The sequence below is a fragment of the Narcine bancroftii genome, chromosome 4 (assembly GCF_036971445.1).
Source record: "Narcine bancroftii isolate sNarBan1 chromosome 4, sNarBan1.hap1, whole genome shotgun sequence".
Lineage (NCBI taxonomy): Eukaryota > Metazoa > Chordata > Chondrichthyes > Torpediniformes > Narcinidae > Narcine > Narcine bancroftii.
The window spans coordinates 1,484,031-1,506,892 of record NC_091472.1 but is presented as its reverse complement, the minus strand read 5'-3'; the positions used below and the strand labels follow the sequence as shown (position 1 = coordinate 1,506,892).

At 44.9% G+C, this 22,862-nt stretch overlaps 1 protein-coding gene across 1 annotated transcript in view; it reads right to left on the bottom strand.

Annotated features, from left to right (window-relative positions):
• emilin1b (elastin microfibril interfacer 1b) overlaps positions 1 to 22,862 on the bottom strand; it is a 58,763-nt gene that overhangs the window by 1,957 nt on the left and 33,944 nt on the right. Inside the window, exons 5-6 of the mRNA XM_069930600.1 lie at positions 20,955 to 20,996; positions 11,286 to 11,420 (exon numbers count right to left, since the gene is read on the bottom strand). Of these exons, the coding sequence (XP_069786701.1) occupies positions 11,286 to 11,420; positions 20,955 to 20,996 (177 nt within the window). The remainder of the gene's footprint in view (positions 1 to 11,285; positions 11,421 to 20,954; positions 20,997 to 22,862) is intronic.

Genomic DNA, 22,862 nt, shown 5'->3' with positions numbered 1-22,862 from the left:
CCGATAACCGTGGTGTCATCAGCCAACTTGTAGACAGCATTGGAATTGTGCCTGGCCCCACCACACAGTCGTGGGTGTATAACGAGTAGAGCAGTGGGCTAAGCACGAATCCTGGGGTGCACCTGTGTTGATAATCAGTGAGGAGGAGATGTTGTTTCCAATTCATACTGATCGTGGCCTTCCGGTGAGAAAGAATCCAGTTGCAGAGTGGGGTACAGAGGCCCAGGGTTTATAGCTTCTTGACCAGCACTGAGGGAATAATGGTGTTGAAGGCCGAGCTGTAGTCGATGAGTTGCTGTTTTCGAAGTGGTCCAGAGCTGAGCGGAGAGCGATATTGCATTTGCTGTGGAGCGATTGTGTCAATAAGCGAATTGGAGTGGGTCCAGATCTTTGTTTAGGTCCATGTTAACTCTGGCCATGACCAGCATCTCGAAGTATTTCCTCACAGTAGAAGTTAGTGCTACTGGGCGGTAGTTGTTGAGACAGCTCACACTACTCTTCTTGGACACCAGGATGATTGATGCCTTTTGAAGCTGATGGGAACATCTGACTGCTGCAATGAGAGGTGGAAAATGTCTGGAAACACTCCGTCTAGTTGTTTGGTGCAGATTTTCAGTACCTGCCAGATACACCATCAAGGTCTGACACCTTGTAAGGGTTCACCCTCTTGAATGATACTTTGATGTTGCCCTCAGAGACAGATATAACAGGATCTTCCTCTGTGGGCTGTAATGGGCTCTGTGGGCTGCAATGGCCTGCATTCCCTGCCATAGCTGGCGTGTATCTGTCTCTGTCTCTAGCTTCCTCCAGAATTGCCTCTTTGTTTTGGAGTTGGCCATCCTCAGCTCGTACCTGGCCGTCCTCAGCTCGTACCTGGACTTCTTGTAAAGATCTGCATCCCTGGCCTTAAACGTCCTTGTTCTCACCCTCAGCAGGTTGCGGATTCTCTGACTCATCCAGGGCTTCTGGTTGGGGAAGGCCTGGTATGTGCATGTGAGGACACATTCATTCACGCAGGTCTTGGTGAAGTCAGTGACACCTGTTGTATGTTCATTCACATCTGTGGATAAGTAATTGAACATGTTCCTGTCCACCGATTCAAAGCAGTCCTCCAGCGACTTCTCCACCTCCCTCGACCACACCTTCGCTGTCTTCACCACTGGTGCTGGTAGTTTGTCAGAACTCTTCAGATTAGCCTGATGGAAATCCCTCACAATGATCAGGAAGGCATTTGAATGTGCTGTCTCATGGCTATTTATCACTGTGTTCAGTCCTTCCAATGCCAGCCTGATGTTAGCCAGGGGCGAACTGTACACTACGACCAGGACGATGGCAGTGAATTCCCTCAGCAGGTAGAGTGGGTGACACTTGGTTGCCAGAGGTTGCAGGTCGGGGGAGCAGGTCTGGGACACGACTGTCACATCTGTGTACCACGATGAATTGATGATGATACAAATGGCACCTCCCCTGGCTTTTCTAGATGCCACCGTTCAATTAGCGAGATGGAGAGTGTAGCCCATGGGTAGCAGTGCCGTGTCCGAAATATCTGCGTTTAGCCACGTTTCTGTAAAGTACATCACGCAGAACTCCCTGATGTCTCTCCGATGTTGAAGTCTGGCTTGGAGTTCAGCAAGTTTGTTCTCCAAGGACAGAGGAAGTTAGGGATCAGAAGCCTCAGCTCCCGCCCCTCCCCCCCAACTACCCTTTTACCTGGCCCGTGGGTCCGCTGCTGTTGTTGTAAAGTGCGGGGTTGTTGTTGTACCTGCTTGAGCTGTTTAAAAGGTCCCTGGGCCGGACGGAGACTGTCGGTTCTGCCGGTTCCAAGTGATCTTGGGGCCTCCATGTAAGTTTGGTTTTGTGTTTCTCACTTATAGTTCTAATCTGAACTGAGTGGAGGGCTGCCTTTTGGGGAGACAGTTAATCCGAGAAGGGAATTTAATTTTTATTACTGAGAAATAAGGGGGACTGACTGCACAGGTGTGTGACGTCAGTGAGGAGGGTGGAGTTACAGAGTTCTGTGTTGTGTATTGGCCTCTGTGTTGTGTGGTTTTGTGTTGGAAAGTGACAGTTTGCCTGAGAGAGCCAAGGTGAAGGTGGACTGCTGAGAGAGTGGGAGACGGACTAGGCATGTGCAGAAGATGATCTAGAAATTTCTGGACTTGGAAGACAAACCACCACTGGGTGATGCTGTGGAGTGGAAGGAGGCCCAAGCAGTGTCATTGTCTGGGAGGCAGTTTAGAATGTTGGGCATTTTAAAAGGGATGAACATTCTGAAGGCAGCCAGAAGGATCCAGACCAAGCTAGTAGTTCCTCTCTCTGCAGCAACACAAGACAACTTCGAATTTTGTGCTCTCTCTCTCTCTCAAAGATCTTTTAGCTTCATTTTACCAAACAAACTGAATTTTGTTTATGATCTTTGCTTCGATTGAGATCGAAGTTTTGTGAGTCTTGTGTGTTTTGTGTTTGTTTTGTGTCTAAGTTTTTCTGTGGGCTGGTTGGAAATATAACTTGGACTTTAATTACATATGTTATATTTAGGCTGGGGTATTTATTAGTTTTACACTGTTATAGAAAATTGCATAGTAACCTGTGGGCATTGTTATAAAAGGGGGGATTTTGAATTAAAGTTTGAAGGTGAATTTTTGTTAATAAAGTAATTGTTCATCTTTACCCCTGTGAGATCTGCCTTCTTTGTGGTTGCTGGTTTGATCTTGTAACAGCTGGGAAAGGATTCGTGGATTAGTGGGGCACTTGAGGTAATTAACAAGGACAATTAAATAGAGGAGTAGTTGGATGAGCAGCCAGTGAGTGAGTGGCCCAGGGATGGAGTGGGGAGAGACTTCGGCGAGTGGAGGATAAGGAAGGTGCAGCTCCTGGGACATCGAGTTAGGGAACTGGAGATGTAGTTGGATGAGCTTTGCATCATAAGGGAGGAAGAGGTAATGATCAATCAGAGTTATGGGGAGATGGTCACCCCAGACAGACAGGAGTCAGTTGACTGGGCGACTGTGAGGAAAGGGAAGGGGGGGGGGGGGAGACAGACAGTGCAGAGTGCCCCTACGGCCGTTCCCCTTAATAATAACTCTACTGTTTGAGATACTGTGGGGGTGAGGGGCAACAGCCTACCAGAGACAAGTTGCAGTGGTCAGGTCTTTGACATAAGGACTGGCCTCTTGGATCAGAAGGGAAGGGGGGGGAAAAGAGGAGAGCTTTGTAATTGGGGACTCGCTGGTTATGGGAGCAGATAGGAGGTTTGGTGGACGAAATCGGGGCTACTAGTTGGTTTGTTACCTCCCAGGTACCAGGGTCAGGGATGTCTCTAATCAAGTTCACAGCATTCTGGAGGGGGAGGGTGACCATCCGGATGTTGTGGTCCACCTGGGGACCAATGATGTAGATAGGAGTGGGGATGAGGTCCTGTAGAGGGAATATAGGGAGATAGGGAAGTTAAAAAGCAGGACCTCAGGGTTGGAGATCTCAGGATTGGTGCCTGAGTCATGTGTCAGAGAGGGGAAGAACAAGAAGACACGGTGAATGAACGTGTGGCTGAAGAGTTGGTGCAGGGGGCAGGGATTCAGATTTGTGGATCATTGGGAACTCGACTGGGGAAAGTCTGACCTGTACAAAGGGACAGGCTACACCTGAACTGGACGGGAACCAATATCCTGGCGGGCAGTTTTGGTAGAGCTGTTGGGGAGGGTTTAAACTAGTTTGGCAGGGGTTGGGAATCAGAATGAGAGGGCAGAGATTAGGGTAGAAGGACAACTAGATTTGAAGGGAGAGAGGAATCAGATTGTTAAAGTTAATGAAGGAGGTGGGTGGTAAAAGTAGATGGTGATCAAAAGAATGAATGTGGGGACATTCTCTCGTGTCGAGATTTCAATGCAAGGAGCTCAGTGAGGAAGGGGGATGAGTTTAGGCCAGGGATCGACATGTAAACACGATATTGTGGCCATCAGTGAAACATGGTTTGCAGGAGAGGCTTGATTGGCAGCTAAATATTCCAGGATTCTGTTGTTTTAGGTGTGATGGGGTGGGGGGGGGGGGGGTGGGCAGGGAGGAGATAAAATGTGGAGGAGTCATGTTGCTTGTTAGAGAGACAAGTTGTGGGGAAGATAGATGAATGTAGTTGGAATTACATAGACCAGCAGAGGAATGGACCCTCTGGCCCACATGTCAAAATATCCCTGCATCCCCTTGAGTTTGGATTGTGTGCATCAGAGGAGAGGAGGTGTAGCAAGGCGGATATATAATCCCAAGGCAAGACCAGATGCATCCCAGAACATTATGGGAAGGATGGAAGGAAACTGTAAGGGCCTTGACAGATATTTTAAACTCGTTGCTCTGGACAGAGCTTGTGCAGGGAGGTGAATGTGCTGTTATTTAACAGGGCCATGAGGATCATCACAAGAACTTCAGTCCTGATACCGGTGGCCGAAAAAATTCTGCCAATTCTCAACATTTAGAGGCTGGGGAAATTAAAGAGAGGATTTATTTTGGGAAATCGTGATTCATGAGCTCAACAGAAATATTTGAAGAGGTGACAAAGAGAGTAGATGAGGGCAGTTGATGTAATTTCTGGATTTTGGTGAAGCATTTGGCCAAGTCCCACATGGTAGGCTGATATGGAAGGTTTGGGCACACATGAGGGAGGCCACTGGCCCACTCAATAAAACAATTGGATTGTCAGAGAGTGGTTGTGGAGGACCGTGACCGTGACCAGCAGACTGGCTCAGGGCTTGGGACTAGAACTCTGTAATACATACATGATTTGGGCAAGAATTTTTGAACAAGGCAAGTTTGCTGATTTCAGGATATGTGTATTACTTGGTTGGCATTGAGGTCGAGTCCAGATGGGAAAGGGTTAAGTAATGGCAGATGAAGATCAACTCAGAGAAGTGTAAGGTGTGGGATTTGGGTAATCGGATCAGGGTAAGACTTGGTCTGTTAAAGGTGGTGCTCTGAAGGGTGTGGTGAACCAGAGAAACCTCAGTGTGCAGGTACAGATGGCAGCACAGGTCGACAGAGTCGTGAAGTGAGCCTTTTGTACGAGAGTTGGGGCAGCATGTTGAAGCTAAACAAGATCGTGGCAAGGCCACTCTTCGACCATTATGTGCAGTTTTGCTCATCAGGAGGAACGTATAAAGTTGGAAAGGGAACAGAGAGGTTTACATTGTTGATACATAGAACATTACAGGCCCTTTAGCCCATGATGTTGTGCTGACCGAGAGGAACCTTCTCCACAAACTAAACCTCCCCTCCTGTGACAGATTATGTTGAATTTTGTATTGTATATAGATATGTTTTAAAGCAGAAATTGGGGCTTTTTTTTAAGTGTAGGTCACGTACAAACACTTCAAAACATCTCATTTAAAATGCCAGAGCTCTGCTCAAGCCAGACAGGATGGCTCCTGAGGGCCTTTACAAAAACTTTGGGGAGTGCCCATGGGACTTCACTAATGGATTGTTGTTTTGAAAAGCAACAGATGAAAGAACTCAGAGGAGTAGGTTCAGAGCTGCAGGCTGTCTGGGAGTGCTGCTTGCTGTTCTAAGAGGGTCATGTGGTTTTTTCCAAACAGAGAGGGAGTCAAATAGGCTTTTTTCAGAGAGACAGAGAGAGAGAGATCAGTTCTGCAGTTCTATAGTTCAGCAGCAGCAGCTGGGACTAGAAGAGGACAAGCTGGCAAGCTTGTGGAAAAACCCCATTTGGAAGATGGATTGTGAGTCCTTAGTTCAGCCTGGTCAAAGCCCTTGTGGTTCATACTAGAGGAGAGGACTGGCTGCTAATATTTCACTTGGAATAAGAGAAACAAAAAGGAACTCTGTGGTGACCTGAAAAAAAAGAGGTTATCATCTGGAGAACCCTGATGGGGCAAGTTACTTCGGCAAGACACTGAAGTAGCTGATTAAAAGGGAATAAATTGTGGGTCTCCAGTTAACAACAAATCTCTCTCTGGAAACCGACAAGAACCTTCCTGAGCAATAGCCATTTACCTTTTGAGCACCAAAGCCTGGTGAACTTAATACATGTTAAATTCTGTGCACGGTGTAAGAATTTCCTGATACCCGTGAACTTGGAAGAATGAGAAGTGAGATTGGACTGTGAACCAAAGAACTTTTCTGAACTTACACACACTTTACATACACGTGCGCTTAGAATTAGAAGGGGGTTAAGTCAGGTTAGGTTAAGTCATTAGTGATAAGTTAAAGTTTGATTCTGTTTTCATGTTTAAAGATAATTAAAAGCAACTTTTGTTGAAGTAACCCTTTGTCTTGGTGAATATCTATTGCTGTTGGGTTTTGGGGTCCTCTGGGCTCATCACACCCCTCACACCCATAATGCTCTATTTATCTTGTATCTATGTATCTAGCAGGCGGAGAGAAAGCTAAGATAGTCTTCATTACTTCTTCATTGGGGTAAGGGATGAGTGTTAAGCCTGTGTGTTGTCAGGAGTGCCGGATGTGGGAGGTCCTGGAGTCTTCCAGACTCCCGGATGTCCATATCTGCACTAGGTGTGTCGAGCTGCAGATTGTCAGGGACCGTGTTAGGGAACTAGAGCTGCAGCTCGATGACCTCAGGCTGGTTAGGGAAACAGAGGTAGTCATAGACAGGAGTTACAGCCAGGTGGTCACGCCAGGGCCACGGGAGGATGAAAGGTGGGTAACTGTTAGGAGAGGGACAAAAGAACGTAAGGTGCCAGAGACGAGCCCTGTGAATGTAACCCTCAGCAATAAGTACGCCTCTTTGAGCACTGTTGAGGGGGACATCAAGGTTGGGGGGAGTGACAGTGGCTGTGCCTCCGGCACGAGGTCGGCCCCTGTAGCTCAGAAAGGGAGGGAAAGGAAGAGGAGGGCAATTGTGGTAGGAGACTCCATAGTTAAGAGGACGGATAGGGGATTCTGCGGACGCAGCAAGGAGAACCGGATGGTGGTTTGCCTCCCTGGTGCCAGGGTCCAGGATGTTGCTGCTCGTGTCCCGAATATCCTAAAGTGGGAGGGACAGGAGCCAGAGGTCGTGGTACATGTAGGGACCAATGACATAGGGAGGAATAGAGAAGAGGTCCTAAAAAGTGAGTACAGGCAGTTAGGTAGGGAGTTAAAAATAAGGACCGCAAAGGGGGTAATCTCTGGATTACTCCCTGTGCCACGTGACAGTGTGAATAGAAATAGAATGAGGTGGAGGATTAACACGTGGCTGAAGGGGTGGAGTAAGGGGCAGGGTTTTAAGTTTCTGAATAACTGGGACCTTTTTTGGGGAAGATGTGACCTGTACAGTAAGGACGGGTTACACTTAAATCCCAGGGGGACCAGAATCCTGGCAGGGGTATTTGCTAGGGCTACTCAGGATCCTTTAAACTAGAATGGTTGGGGGGAGGGAGCAAAATAGTACAGAGCAGTAAGTAGAAGGTTAGAATGCAAACAATGAAAGTTTGTAGTAAGTATTTGAATATGGATGGGCAGGTGATAGAGAAGGGAAATGCTCTGGAAGAAGATGAAGGGCAATTGGCAGGAAAAGTAAATAATGTTGTTCTTAAAAATGAGGGAAAACAGGGATTAAAAATTGGGAAATCCCTGAAATTCATATATTTTAATGCCAGGAGTATTGTAAAAAAAGGTGGATGAGCTGAAGGTGTGGATTGATACTTGGAAGTATGATGTGGTAGCGATTAGTGAGACATGGTTGCAGGAGGGATGTGATTGGCAACTGAATATCCCTGGGTTTCGTTGTTTTAGGTGTGATAGAGTCGGAGGGGCAAGAGGAGGTGGGGTTGCATTGCTTGTCAGGGAAAATATTACAGCGGTGCCTCGGAAGGATAGATTAGAGGGCACGTCCACGGAGGCTATTTGGGTGGAACTGAGGAGTAGGAAAGGAGAGGTTACACTTGTAGGGGTGTATTATAGACCACCCGGAGGGGACCGAGACCTAGAGGAGCAAATCTGTAGGGAGATAGTAGATATTTGTGATAAGCACAGGGTTGTAATTATGGGAGATTTTAATTTTCCACATATAGATTGGGAAACACATTCTGTGAAAGGAATGGATGGGTTAGAGTTTGTGAAATGTGTGCAAGATAGTTTTTTACAACAATATGTAGAGGTGCCGACCAGAGAAGGAGCAGTGTTAGATCTACTGTTGGCAAATGGGATGGGTCAAGTGACGGAGGTTAGTGTTGGCGAGCACTTCGGGTCCAGTGATCATAATGCCATCAGCTTCAATGTCATTATGGAAAGAGAGAAATCAGGGCCAAGGATTGAGGTTTTTGATTGGGGAAAAGCTAGATTTGAGGAGATGCGAAAGGACTTGCAGGGTGTGCATTGGGACAATTTGTTTTATGGGCAGGATGTAGTAGAGAGATGGAAGTCTTTAAAAGATCAGATTTTGAGAGTGCAAAAGCTTTATGTTCCTGTTAGGTTAAAAGGAGGGGCAAAAGGTTTGAGAGAGCCGTGGTTTTCAAGTAATATTGGAAACTTGGTTCGAAGAAAAAGGGAGGCGTACATTAGATATAAGAAGCATGGAGTTAAGGAGATGTTTGAAAGATACATTGAATGTAAGAGGAATCTTAAGAGAGGAATTAGGAAAGCTAAAAGAAGGTACGAGAAAACTATGGCAAGCAGGGTGAAAACTAATGCAAAAGAGTTCTACAAATATGTTAATGGTAAGAGGAAAGCTAGAGACAAAATTGGTCCCTTAGAAAATCAGAGTGGAAAACTGTGTGTGGAGCCTAGAGAAATGGGGGAGATATTGAACAGTTTCTTTTCTTCGGTATTCACTAAGGAGAAGGATATTGGGAGATGTGGGATAAAAAAAGCAAATTGGGTAAATATGGGGAATATAGAGATTACAAAAGGTGTAGTTTTAAGGCTTTTGAAGAATATAAAGGTGGATAAGTCTCCGGGACCAGACGGGATCTTCCCCAGGACATTGAGAGAAGTGAAGGAGGAAATAGCAGAGGCTCTGGCGGTAATTTTCCAAATGTCATTAGATATGGGGATGGTGCCGGAGGATTGGTGCATTGCGCATGTGGTTCCGTTATTTAAAAAGGGTTCAAGGAGGAAGCCTGGCAACTATCGGCCTGTAAGTTTGACGTCTGTGGTAGGTAAATTAATGGAGAAAATTCTTAGAGATAGTACTTATAAACATCTGGATAGACAGGGTCTGATCAGGGGCACTCAACATGGATTTGTGGGAGGAAGGTCATGTTTGACCAATCTGATTGAATTTTTTGAAGAGGTGACTAGGAATGTGGATGAGGGTAGCGCAGTGGATGTTGTCTATATGGACTTCAGTAAGGCCTTCGATAAGGTACCACATGGAAGGTTAGTTAGGAAGGTGCAGTCTTTAGGTATAAATTTTAAGATAGTCAAATGGATTGAATATTGGCTGAATGGGAGAGGCCAGAGAGTGGTAGTGGATAATTGTCTGTCAAGTTGGAGGCCGGTGACCAGTGGTGTGCCTCAAGGATCTGTATTGGGCCCATTGTTGTTCGTTATATACATTAATGATCTAGATGATGGGGTGGTGAATTGGATTAGTAAATATGCAGACGATACTAAGATAGGTGGAATAGTGGATAATGAAGAAGGTTTTCAAGGATTGCAGAGGGATTTGGGCTGCTTAGAAAAGTGGGCTGAAAAATGGCAGATGGAATTTAATGCTGATAAGTGTGAGGTGCTTCATTTTGGTAAGAAGAATCAGAACAGGACATACGTGGTAAATGGGAGAGCATTGAGGAATACAGAAGAGCAGAAAGATTTAGGAGTGACGGTACATCGTTCCCTGAAGGTAGAAACTCACGTGAATAGGGTGGTGAAGAAGGCTTTTAGTATGCTGGCCTCTATCAATCATTGCATGGAATCTAGGAGTTGGGAGGTGATGTTGAGATTGTATAAGACGTTGGTGCGGCCTCATTTGGAGTTCTGTGTGCAGTTCTGGTCGCCTAATTATAGGAAGGATATAAACAGAGTGGATAGAGTGCAGAGAAGGTTTACCAGAATGTTGCCTGGGTTTAAGCATCTGGAGTATGGGGAGAGATTGGACAGATTAGGTCTTTATTCTTTGGAGCGTAGAAGGTTGAGAGGGGATTTGATAGAAGTATTTAAGATTATGAAAGGGATAGACAGAATGGATGTGGATAGACTATTTCCATTAAGAGGAGGAAAGATTAAAACAAGAGGACATGAGTTAAGAATTAAGGGGCAGAGGTTTAGAGGTAACATGAGGGGGAACTTCTTTACTCAGAGAGTGGTAGCTGTGTGGAATCATCTTCCGGGAGAAATAGTGGCGGCGGAGTCAATTGTATTATTTAAGAAAAGGTTGGACAGGTATATGGATGAGAAGAAGATGGAGGGTTATGGGCATTGTGCAGGGAGGTGGGACTAGAAAGGGGTGTTTGGTTCGGTGCGGACTAGAAGGGCCTAATGGCCTGTTTCCGTACTGTAATTGTTATGTTATGTTATGTTATGTTATGTGGCTGTCCAAGAATCATTTAAACGCTCCTCCACCATCACCCCCAGTGATTCATTCCAGCCACCCACCTCTCTGTGTAAAAATGTATCTCTGACATCCCCCTGAACTCTCCTCCCTTCACCTTGTACAGATGTCCTCTGAGGTTTGATATTATTGACTTGGATACAGGTACTGACTGTCCACCCAGTCTATGCCTTTCACAATCTTGTCGACCTCTATTAAGTCTCCCCTCATTCTTCTTCACTCCAAAGAGAAATGTCCCAGCTCTGCTGACCTTGCATCATTATACACATTGTCCATATCCAGCAACATCCTGGTGAATCTCCTCTGCCCCCTCTCCACAGCTTCCACATCCTTCCTATAATGAGGTGACCAGAACTGAACACAATAAGTGTGGCCTTATTAAAGTTGCCAGGATTGGAGAAATTGAATCATCATGTGAATGGAAAAACCAGGCTTGTTTTCCTTAGAGGGTAGGATTTTGAGAGGGGATTTATTGAGGTCTATAAAATCAGGTTAATTGTAAGAATCCGTTTCCCAGAGTGGGAAAATCTCAGACAAGAGAGCACAATTTAGAAAGGGGTTTGTTCTCCATTCAGATGGAATAGGTACATTAGCTTTCTTTAAGAAACACCTGGATGATTTCTTGGATTGGATGGGTAAGGGCCTAATATGGGCCTAATCTGCCCAAAGCAGGAGGGCACATTGTTTAGCATGGAGAAGCTGGGTCTGTGGCCCTGTCCCACTTTGTGAAACTCCATGAGTCAATGCAAGGAGCAGGCAGACACTGGCATGGATCATACACTGTGGACCTTACCTGTGCCTGGATCATAATGTCTTCCTTCATTCACCAGCACTTTGTCAAACAAGATGGTTCCTGGATTGTGTTGTGGAGTGGTAAGTGCAGCTGAAAATGAAATCCGTTCAATGTAGGCATTTACACCTGGGGGACCTGGGAAGAAATTAAAGCACAAGGAACAAGCACACAGCGTTCAGATAAATTATACATCGTAAAGTTTCGACCAGAAGACATCGGCCTTTCTTCCACTCAACCCCACTGCCTGGCTTTCTCCCCATAAACTTTGATGTCCTGACTAATCAAGAACCAATCTCTGCCTTAAACCCACGAAGACACTGGGAGAATGTGCAAATTCCTTACAGACAGCACTAGGTTCAAACCCGTTCCACTGACGCTGCTATACCATCAAGCTAACTGCTAGCTAAAATAATCTGTGCGTTTATTTCTTTTACCAAAGGGCCTAGGATGTCATCAGTGCCCTGTGGTTAGTAAGGGATTATCGAAGTTGGTATGTCAATGGAAAAAAAGGTTGAGAACCCTGTCCTCATCTGTTCAAGTCCTTCTGTAGACTCCCTGTTCCCCCTAAACGACCTGCTCCTCCAACTCCCTTCATGTCATCTGCAAAATTGGCCACAAAGCCATTCATTCCAGAATCCAAATCATTAATATACAATATAAAAAGAAGTGGCCCCAACCCCGACCCCTGTGGACACCACCAGCAATTGGCAGCCGAACAGAATATGGGCCCTGTATTCCGACTCTCTGCTTCCTGCCAATCAGCCAATGCTCTCCCTATGCTGGTATGTTTCCTGTTACACCGCGGGCTCTTGTTTTTCCACAGTGAAGCAAAACGCTCATTTATTTTCTCCGCCATCTCCTTGTCTCCCATTATGGTTTCTCTAGCGGCATTTTCTTCAAGTTGTCCTACATCTTCTCTCACCTCTCTTTTACTCTTTATATACTTGAAGAAATTGGTAGTTGCCTCCTCAGGGACGTCTCTGACCCAGTTCACTGTATTCTGGAGGGGGAGGGGGAGCAGCCGGATGTCATGGTCCTTGTGGACCAATGTCATAGATAGGAGTGGGGATGAGGTCCTGAAGGAAGAGTATAGGGAGAGAGGGAAGAAGTTAAAAAGCAGGACCTCGAGATTGGAGATCTCGGGATTGGTGCCTGTACCATGTTCCAGAGAGGGTAGGAACAGGAACAGGAAGTTGTGGCAGATGAACGTGTGACTGGTGCAGGGGGCAGAGGTTCAGATTTGTGGACCATTGGGAACTCGTCTGGTGAAGGTCAAAGGAGGGGAACTGGGGTGGGGGGGGGGGAAACCAATATCCTCCTGGCAGGCAGGTTTGGTAGAACTGTTGGGGAGGATTTAAACTAGTTTGGCAGGGGGTGGGAATCAGAATGAGAGGGCAGAGATTAGGGTAGAAGGACAACTAGATTTGAAGGGAGATTGTTAAAGTTAATGAAGGAGGGGGGTGGTAAAAATAGAAGGTGATCAAAGGAATTAATGTAGGGACATTCTCTCAAGTGTCGAGATTCAATGCAAGGAGCTCGGTGAGGAAGCGGGATGAGCTTAGAGCAGTGATTGACACATAGAAACATGATATTGTGGAAATGTTCCAGGATTCTTTTGTTTAAGGTGTGATAGAACGGGGGAGGGGATAAAAGGTGGAGGATTCACATTGCTTGTTAGAGAGACATTACAGCGGGGCTGTGGTGGAATAAATCGGAGGGATCGTCCAGAGAGGAGATTTGGGTGGAAATGAGGAATGGGAAAGGCATGAAAACACTAATGGGGATGTATTGTAGACCCCTAATGGACGGAGGGAATTAGAGGAGCAAAAGGAGATGGCATATATGTGTAGTCAACATTAGGAGGTGATTAGAGGAGATTTTAACTTTCCACACATTGTCTGGGACGTCCCTACTGTAAAAGGGCTGAATGGATTGAAGTTTGTCAAATGTGTTCAGGAAAGTTGACTAAATTAATACATAGAATAACTGACTCGAAAGGGGGCTGCACTGGATCTCCTGTAAGGGAACGAGATAGGTCAGGGGACAGAGGTTTATGTTGGGGACTTTGGGTCCAGTGATCACAATACTGTTAGTTTTAGGGGAGGATCGGGCTGGGCCTCAGGTCATAGAAACATAGAAGATAGGAGCAGGAGTAGGTCATTCGGCCCTTCGAGCCTGCTCCGCAATTCAATGAGATCATGGCTGATCTTAAATTTCAGTAGCCTGTCCCTGCCATCTCTCTGTAACCCCTAATTCCTTTATACTGAAGAAACATATCTAATTCCTTCTTAAATATATTTAATGAACTTGCCTCTACTGCTCTCTGTGGCAATGAATTCCACATATTCCCCACTCTGGGAAAAGAAATTCCTCCTCATCTTGGTTCTAAATGGTTTGCCTATTATCCTCGAACCATGGCCCTGGGTTCTGGACTCCCCCACCATTGGAAACATCCCTTCCACATCCATTCTGTCCAGTTCTGTCAGAATTTTATAGGTCTCTATGAGATCCCCTCTCAATCTTCTAAACTCCAGCGAGTACAATCCCAATTTGCGCAAGCTTTCCTCATAAGTCATTCCTGCCATTCCAGGTATCAGCCTGGTGAATCGCCACTGCACTCCCTCCATTGCAAGAACATCCTTCCTTAGATAAGGTGACCAAAACTGCACACAATACTCCAGGTGGGGTCTCACCAAGGCCCTGTACAGCTGCAGTAAGGTATCCTTGTTCCTATACTCAAACCCTCTTGATATGAAGGCCAACATACCATTTGCCTTTTTAACCGCCTGCTGTACCTGCATGCTCGCCTTCAGAGACTGGTGTACAAGTACCCCTAGGTCTCTCTGCACTTCCCCATCTCCCAATCTATTGCCATTCAAATAGTAATCTGCCCTCCGGTTTGTATTACCAAAGTGGATAACCTCACATTTATCCACATTGTAGTGCATTTGCCATGTATCTGCCCAGTCCCCCAATTTATAAAAATCACACTGGAGCTTCCTGACCCCCTCTTCCGTGCACACAACCCCTTCTAGCTTAGTGTCATCTGCAAATTTGGAGATATTACATCCAATCCCCTCATCCAGATCATTAATGTAAATTGTGAACAGCTGGGGTCCCAGTACAGATCCTTGTGGCACCCCACTGGTCACCGCCTGCCACTCAGAAAACGAGTCAGTTATCCCAACTCTCTGTCTTCTACCTGCCAGGCAGTTCTCAATCCACATCAATACTTTGCCCCCAATCCCATGAGCCTTGATTTTTCATGCCAGTCATTTATGTAGGACCTTATCAAAAGCCTTTTGGAAGTCCAGGTACACCATATCCACTGGCTCTCCACCATCTATTTTACCTGTCACCATCTCAAAGAATTCCAATAGATTTGTCAAGCACGATTTACCTTTTGTAAATCCATGTTGACTCTGTCCGATCCCTTCTCTGCTAGTCATATGCTCCGCTATTCCATCCTTAATAATGGATTCCATCATTTTGCCCACTACTGATGTAAGGCTCACCGGCCGATAATTCCCCGCTTTTTCTCTACACCCCTTTTTAAATAGTGGGGTAACATTAGCTACCCTCCAATCCATGGGTACTGATCCTGAGTCTATCGAGTTCTGGAAAATAATTCTTAAAGCATTTGCTATCTGAATGTCCACTTCCTTAAGTACCCTAGGATGTAGATTATCAGGCCCTTGGGATTTATCTGCCTTCAATCCCATCAATTTCCCCAAGACCATGTCCTTAGAGATACTGATTTCTTTCAGTTCCTCCCTTGCATTAGTCTCTATGTTTCCCAACATCCTCGGGAGGTTATTTGTATCCTCTCTTGTGAAAACAGAACTAAAGTAAGAATTTAATTGGTCTGCCATTTCCTTATTCCCCATTAAAAATTCCCCTGATTCTGACTGCAAGGGACCTACTCTGGATTTCACCAATCTTTTCCTCTTGACATATTTATAAAAGCTTTTGCAGTCAGTTTTTATGTTTGCCGCAAGCTTACTTTCGTCATTTATTTTTGCTCTCTTGATTAATCCCTTTGTCCTCCTTTGGTGCATCTTGAACTGCTCCCAGTCTTTGGTTGTGGTACTTTTTTTGGCCAATTGATATGCTCTCTCTTTGGACCTAATGCTGTCTCTAATTTCCCTTGTTATCCACGGTTGAGTCACCTTTTTTGGTTTATTTTTATGCCAAACCGATATAAACGACTTTGCAATTTCTCCATTAGATCTGTGAATGCTTTCCATTGTCTGTCCACCATCAACCCCCCCATAAACACTACCCAATCAATCTTACTCAACTCCCGTCTCATACCATCATAATTCCCTTTATTTAAATTCAGGACCTTAGTCTCGGTTTTAATTTCTTCACTCTCCATGTCGAGTGAGAATTTGATCATATTGTGATCGCTCCTACCCAAAGGGCCTCGTACAACAAGATTGTTGATTAGCTCCTTTTCATTGCATAATACCCAATCTAAAATGGCCTGCTCCCGAGTTGGTTCCTCGACATATTGGTCTAGATAACCATCCCGTAAACATTCAAGGAATTCCTCCTCCTCAGTATTTTTACCAATTTGACTAGTCCAATCTATATGCAAATTAAAGTCTCCCATGATGACAGCTGTTCCCTTATTGCACGCTTCTCTAATTTCTCTTTTAATGCCTTCCCTCACCTCTACACTACTATTTGGAGGCCTATATACCACCCCCACTAACGTTTTCCACCCCTTGCTATTCCTCAGTTCTACCCATATAGATTCCGCATCTTCCGAGTTAATATCCTTCCTGTCAATCGTGTCGGTCCCTTCTCTCACCATCAATGCCACCCCACCCCCTTTTCTTTCTTGCCGATCCCTCCTAAATATCATATACCCCGGGATGTTAAGTTCCCAGGCTTGCCCACCCTGCAGCCATGTTTCTGTAATCCCAATCAAATCATATTTGTTTATTTCAATTTCCACAGCTAATTCATCTACCTTGTTCCGAATGCTTCTTGCATTAAGATATAAAGCCTTCAGATTTGCTTTTTTCACCCTCCTTGCTCTTTCTGATTTTTTACTTTCGCTGCCTAAACTAACTTTTCCTGTTTTATCTTTTCTGTCCTTTGCCCTATCATACAGGTTCCCACCCCCCTGCCATATTAGTTTAAACCACATACGACGGCTGTATCAAACCTAGCTGCCAATATATTGACCCCTTTTCGGTTTAGGTGTTACCCATCCTTCTTGTAAAGGTCATGCCTTCCCCAAAAGAGATCCCAATGGTCCAAGAAGCCAAAATCCTGTCTTTTACACCAGCCCCTCAGCCACACATTCATTTTTCTTAACCTTCCATTTTTGTCCTCAGTTGCACTTGGCACAGGTAGCAATCCAGGGATCACCATCCTGGCGGTCCTGTTTCTTAGCTTCTATCCTAGCTCGCTGTAATCCTTTTTCAGTACCTCCTCCCTCTTTTTTTTTCCAAGGTCGAGATACTTGATTGGAACAAGGCAAATTTTGAGGAGATGCGGAAGGATTTAGAGGGTGTGGATTGGGAGAATTTATTTTCTGGGAAGGATGTAACAGATAAATGGAGGATGTTCAAAGGGGAAATGTTGAGAGTCCAGAGTGGGTCTGTCCCCGTGAGGATTAAAGGTAAGGTTAGAAAACATAAGGAGCCTTGGTTTTCAAAGGATGTTGGGATTTTGGTTCGGAGGAAGAGGGATGTGAACAACAGGTAGATACAGCGGGGAATGGATGAGGTGCTTGAGGAATGTAAAGAGCGCAAAAAAATCTGAAGAAAGAAATTAGAACAGCTAAAAGGAGATACGAGGCTCCTTTGGCAGGAAAAGTAAAAATAAATCCAAAGGGTTTCTACAGGAATATTAAAAGTAAAATAATAGTGAGGGATAAAATTGGGCCCCTTGAGGATCAGAGGGGTCGGCTCTGTGAGGATCAGAAGAGATGGGGAAATTTTAAATGACTTTTTTCTTCAATATTCACTAGGGAAAGGAATATTGAGGCAGGTGAAGTGGGGAAATCTGGTAGTGAGGCCATAGATAATATTCAGATTAATGAGGAGGTCGTACTGGCTATTTTAAAGAGAATCAAGGTGGATAAATCTCCGGGTCTTGACAAGATATTCCCTTGGACCCTGAGGGAGGTTAATGAACAAATAGTGGGGGCGTTGACAGAAATATTTAAAATGTCACTGGCCACGGGGGAGGTGCCGGGGGATTGGAGGGTGGATCAGGTTGTTCCACTTCTCACAAAAAAAAGACCCAAAAGTAAACCTGGTAATTATAGGCCTCACAGTCTGACGTCAGTGGTGGGTAAATTAATAGCAAGTGTTGTTAGAGATGTTATATACAATTATTTGGAAAGACAGGACTGATTAGGTTTTGTACGGGGTATATTATGTTTAACAAATCTTATAGAGTTAGTGTGGAAGTTACTCAGAAGGTTGATGAGGGGAAGGCAGTGGATGTTGTCTATATGGACTTCAGTAAAGCCTTTGGCAAGGTTCCCCATAAGAGGTTAGTAAGGAAGGAGGAAGCATTAGGGATTAATGATGAAGTAGTGAAATGGATTCAACTGCAGTTGGATTGGAGATGCCAGAGAGTAGTTGCGGAAAATTGTTTGTCGAATTGGAGGCCAGTGTCGAGTGGATATGCCTCAGGGATCGGTACTAGGTCCACTGCTGTTTGACATATCTAGATGAGAGGGTGGAAAGTTGGATTAGTAAATTTGCAGATGATACAAAGGTTGGCGGTGTTGTGGACAGTGAGGAAGATTATCAAAGCTTACAGGGTGATATAGGACAGTTAGAAGAGTGGGCTGAAAGATGGCAGATGGAGTTTAATACTGATAAATATGAGGTGCTACATTTTGGTAGGAATAATTAAAATAGGACATACATTTTAAATGGTCGACAATCGAGGGGAGCAGTGGAACAAAGGGATTTAGGAGCCATGGTACATAATTCCCTGAAAGTTGAATCACATGTGGATAGGGTGGTGAAGGAGGCATTTAGTCTGTTGGCTTCATAAATCAGTGTATAGAACACAGGAGTTGGGATGTTATGTTGAAGTTGTACAAGGCATTGGTGAGGCCCAATTTGGAATATTGTGTGCAGTTTTGGTGGCTGAATTACAGGAAGGATATAACCAGTATAGAGAGAGTGTAGAGGAGGTTTACGAGAATGTTACCGGGGTTTCAGGGTTTGAGTTACAGGGAAAGGTTGTGCAGTCTGGGGCTTTTTTCTCTGGAGCGTAGAAGGTGGAGGGGGGACTTGATAGAGGTGTTTATGATTATAGGGGGGACAGTGAGAGTGAATGTGGACAGGCTTTACCCACTGAGAGTGGGGAAGATTCAAAGAGGGCACGGATTGAGATTGAAGGGGGAAAAGTTTAGGGGAAACATGAAGGGGAATTTCTTCATGCAGAGGGTGGTGGGGGTACGGAATGAATTCTGGCAGTGGTGGTAGAAGCGAGATCGATGTTAATATTTAAGGATAGATTGGATAGGTACGTGGACGGGAGAGGTGTGGAGGGTTATGGACTGGGTGTGGGTCAATGGGACTAGGTGAGAGATGTTCAGCATGGACTAGAAGGGCCGAACTGACCTGTTTCCGTGCTGTCATGTTCAAATTGTACCAGGGGTTGTCAGTTAATTAGGGTGGTTGGACTCATGGGCCTGTTACTGTGCTGTATGTTTCAAATTAAAAAATTTTAATTAAAAAAATTTGATCGAGTTATTTAAAATTATGAGGGGGACAGACAGAGTAAATGTAGGTCGACTTTTTCCACTGAGGGTGGGTGAGATACAAACCAGAGGACATGGGTTAAGGGTGAAAGGGGAAAAGTTTAGGGGGAACTTCTTCACACAGAGAGTGGTGGGGAGTGTGGAATGAGCTGCCAGCTGAAGTGGTGAATCTGGGCTCAATTTTAATATTGAAGAAGAATTTGGACAGGTACGGAGGGCGATGGACTGGATGCAGGTCAGAGGGACAAGGCAAAAACAATGGCTCAGCACAGACTAGAAGGGCTGAAAGGGCCTGTTTCTGTGCTGTAGTGTTCTAGGGTTCTAAACAGGAAGGCTGCAGAAGGACTTAGACAGATGAGGAGAATGGGCAGAGAAGTGGAAAATGAAACACAATGTCTCAATGTACGGTCGTGCACTTTGGTAAAAATATAAATGAACAGACTATTTTCTAAATGGAGAGAAAATTGAAAGTCCCCAGATGCAAAGGGAGATGGGAGTCCTTGTGCAGGAGCCTGAGGGTAAAATTGTATCGATGGGATGGACAGCCAGCACATTTATCCTGGGGTGAAAGTAGCAAACACCAGAGGACATCTGTACAAGGTGAGGGGAGGAACGTTTCTGGGAGGCATCAGGGGTAAATTGTTTTACCTGAAGAGTTCTGGGAGCCTGGAATGCATTACCTGGGGGGGCAGAGGCTGGTAAAATAGGGACATTAAAATACTCTTAGACAGGAACATGAAACCAAGAAAAATAGATATAGGGAAGGTTTAGTTATTGGTTAGTATAACATCATGGGCTGAAGGGCCTACACTGTGCTGGAAGGTTCTGTGCTTTATTGTAGGTGTTATTTGTGATATAGGAGACAGTGGATTGATGCCAGGACATCGGCCCTTCCTTCAATGTCAGCATGACTAGGGAGCTGGTCACAAAGGGTCCTCATCCGTGATACTGAAGAGGGGAGAGTAGGCAGCTGGAAGCACCATTAAAAGTAAACATCTCCACAAATCTCTCCTGCTCCTCACATATTGGCAAAGCCAAGTAAACACCTCTCCTTCCTCAATATCCTGAGGAAATTTGTTAGCTATCTAAGTCCCTCAAATTCTACAAATGCACTGGTAAAAGTATCTGGTCCAGGTGCATCACTGTGTGGTTCAGGAACTCCTCTGTCCAAGGCCATCAGGACATCACACAAACCTCCTTTCCTTTCATCAATTCCATCTATAATTGCTGCTGCCCTGGAACAGACTCATCTCCTCCCGGCTACACTCCCCTCCCAGCAGGACAAAGATACACGAGAGTGGGATCACACCCCACCAGATTCAAGGACCCTTTCTTTCCCACTGTTATCAGCTGCCTGAATGGACCCGACACTCTTGAAATAATATTGCCTTTGCTTGACCTCTCTGAACTCTGTACGATGCTTCATGTCCAGTACTAACTTTGGGTTGATGAACTGGGCTGCTTGCAAATCAAATGGCACCTGAACCTTGGCAGAAGTGACATCAACTTGAACTGGAACTGAAACCTCATGCTTGACACAGTGGAGGAATATAACAAGACTGTTTCAATGTTCTACATTGCAAAACTTCAACAATTACTGTTTTCTTTCTTTTCGCTTTCGTAGGTAGTTGGGTGACAGATGCAACTTTCTGGTTGATAGGAGTGGTTTCTGAATGAGCACAGTTTTTAAGTCTATAATTTAAGGACCTGAATGTTTTCATTGACCTTGTTTCAAGCCCTGGCTTCAGCAGGTTATTGATAAGTAAGTGTTTGCCATGACCCCCGATACTTCTCTGAGGATTCATGGCTCAGTGAACACTCGTGACCCAGAACATATTCAGGAAGGACATCATGGGTGTGAGACGGCTGGAACTGATGAAGGAAAAGAAGACCATGAGAAAAGGCCACAGGGATGTGTGCACTACCTTGTGGTCCAGGAAGTCCAGGAGATCCAGGGGGTCCAGTTTCTGGAAGAGACAAGAGGGAAGAAACAGGTTTTATCTCTGCACTGTGGCCATTTCCATGTGGAGATAAAGTGTGAAAACAGTCCCAGTTCCCTGGAGTGTCACCTACCTGAACTCAGCTGCAAACTGAGATGCCTTTTCGCTCTTCCCACTTGCCCCACCATGACTCAGCTTTTCTTCTCCCCAGATGTCACATCACCTCCTCCTCGTATCTGAACCACCAGGGCATCGGCACCGGAGATGCATTTGGATGCTTGATGCTTGAAGCCAGCAAACCCACAACACAGCTGATGTGTTGACTCCCAGGAATCAATTACCCCCTTTCAGTACCAACAGACAGGCTGCAAAAATTTGGATGCCACTTGATTGGAAGAGGTTGTTTGCAGGTGAGGCATGTCTGGCAAGTGGGTGAGGCATAAAAACAGGCCCTTCCAATTAATGCCCATGTTGACAAAATCACCTCGCCTCCACTAGGAGGGAGTTTATGTGGAAGGACAGGCAGACAGGGTAACATTGCATCCATGGGGATGAGTTGTAATGCAACAAGGACACAGAGCCTAATATAACAGACACAGGGTAAAGGTTTTGTATTTATATGAACGCAGAATAAGGAATAAAGTGGATGAACATAGTTCAGCTACAGACCGGTAGGTATGATGTAGCCATCAATGAGTCACGGCTAAAGGATGGACGTCATTGGGAACTGAATGTTCAAGGATGTTTCAGTGTATTGAAAGGTCAGGCAGGTAAGCAAAGGGGATGGTAGCTCTGTTGGTCAGGAACAAGATTAAATCATGAGAGAGGTCATATTGGATCAGATGATATAGTGCGTTGAGTTAAGGAATGGCAAGAGTTATATCCAGACCTCCAAAGAGTTGACGGGATGTGGACAGAAAATTACAACAGCAAATAGAAAAGGTGTGTCAGAAGGGCAAATTTCTGCAGAGATGTGGTGGAAAATGTTCTGACTGGCTGCATCATGGGTGACTGACGAAGAAGTGAGGAGGGGGTGGTAGGTAAATTAATGGAGAAAATGTGGTAGGTAAATTAATGGAGAAAATGTGGTAGGTAAATTAATGGAGAAAATGTGGTAGGTAAATTAATGGAGAAAATGTGGTAGGTAAATTAATGGAGAAAATGTGGTAGGTAAATTAATGGAGAAAATGTGGTAGGTAAATTAATGGAGAAAATGTGGTAGGTAAATTAATGGAGAAAATGTGGTAGGTAAATTAATGGAGAAAATGTGGTAGGTAAATTAATGGAGAAAATTCTTAGAGATAGTACTTATAAACATCTGGATAGACAGGGTCTGATCAGGAGCACTCAACATGGATTTGTGGGAGGAAGGTCATGTTTGACCAATCTGATTGAATTTTTTGAAGAGGTGACTAGGAATGTGGATGAGGGAAGCGCAGTGGATGTTGTCTATATGGACTTCAGTAAGGCCTTCGATAAGGTACCACATGGAAGGTTAGTTAGGAAGGTGCAGTCTTTAGGTATAAATTTTAAGATAGTCAAATGGATTGAACATTGGCTGAAAGGGAGAGGCCAAAGAGTGGTAGTGGATAATTGTCTGTCAGGTTGGAGGCCGGTGACCAGTGGTGTGCCTCAAGGATCTGTATTGGGCCCAATGTTGTTCGTTATATACATTAATGATCTAGATGATGGGGTGGTGAATTGGATTAGTAAATATGCAGATGATACTAAGATAGGTGGAATAATGGATAATGAAGAAGGTTTTCAAGGATTGCAGAGGGATTTGGGCTGCTTAGAAAAGTGGGCTGAAAAATGGCAGATGGAATTTAATGCTGATAAGTGTGAGGTGCTTCATTTTGGTAAGAAGAATCGGAATAGGACATACGTGGTAAA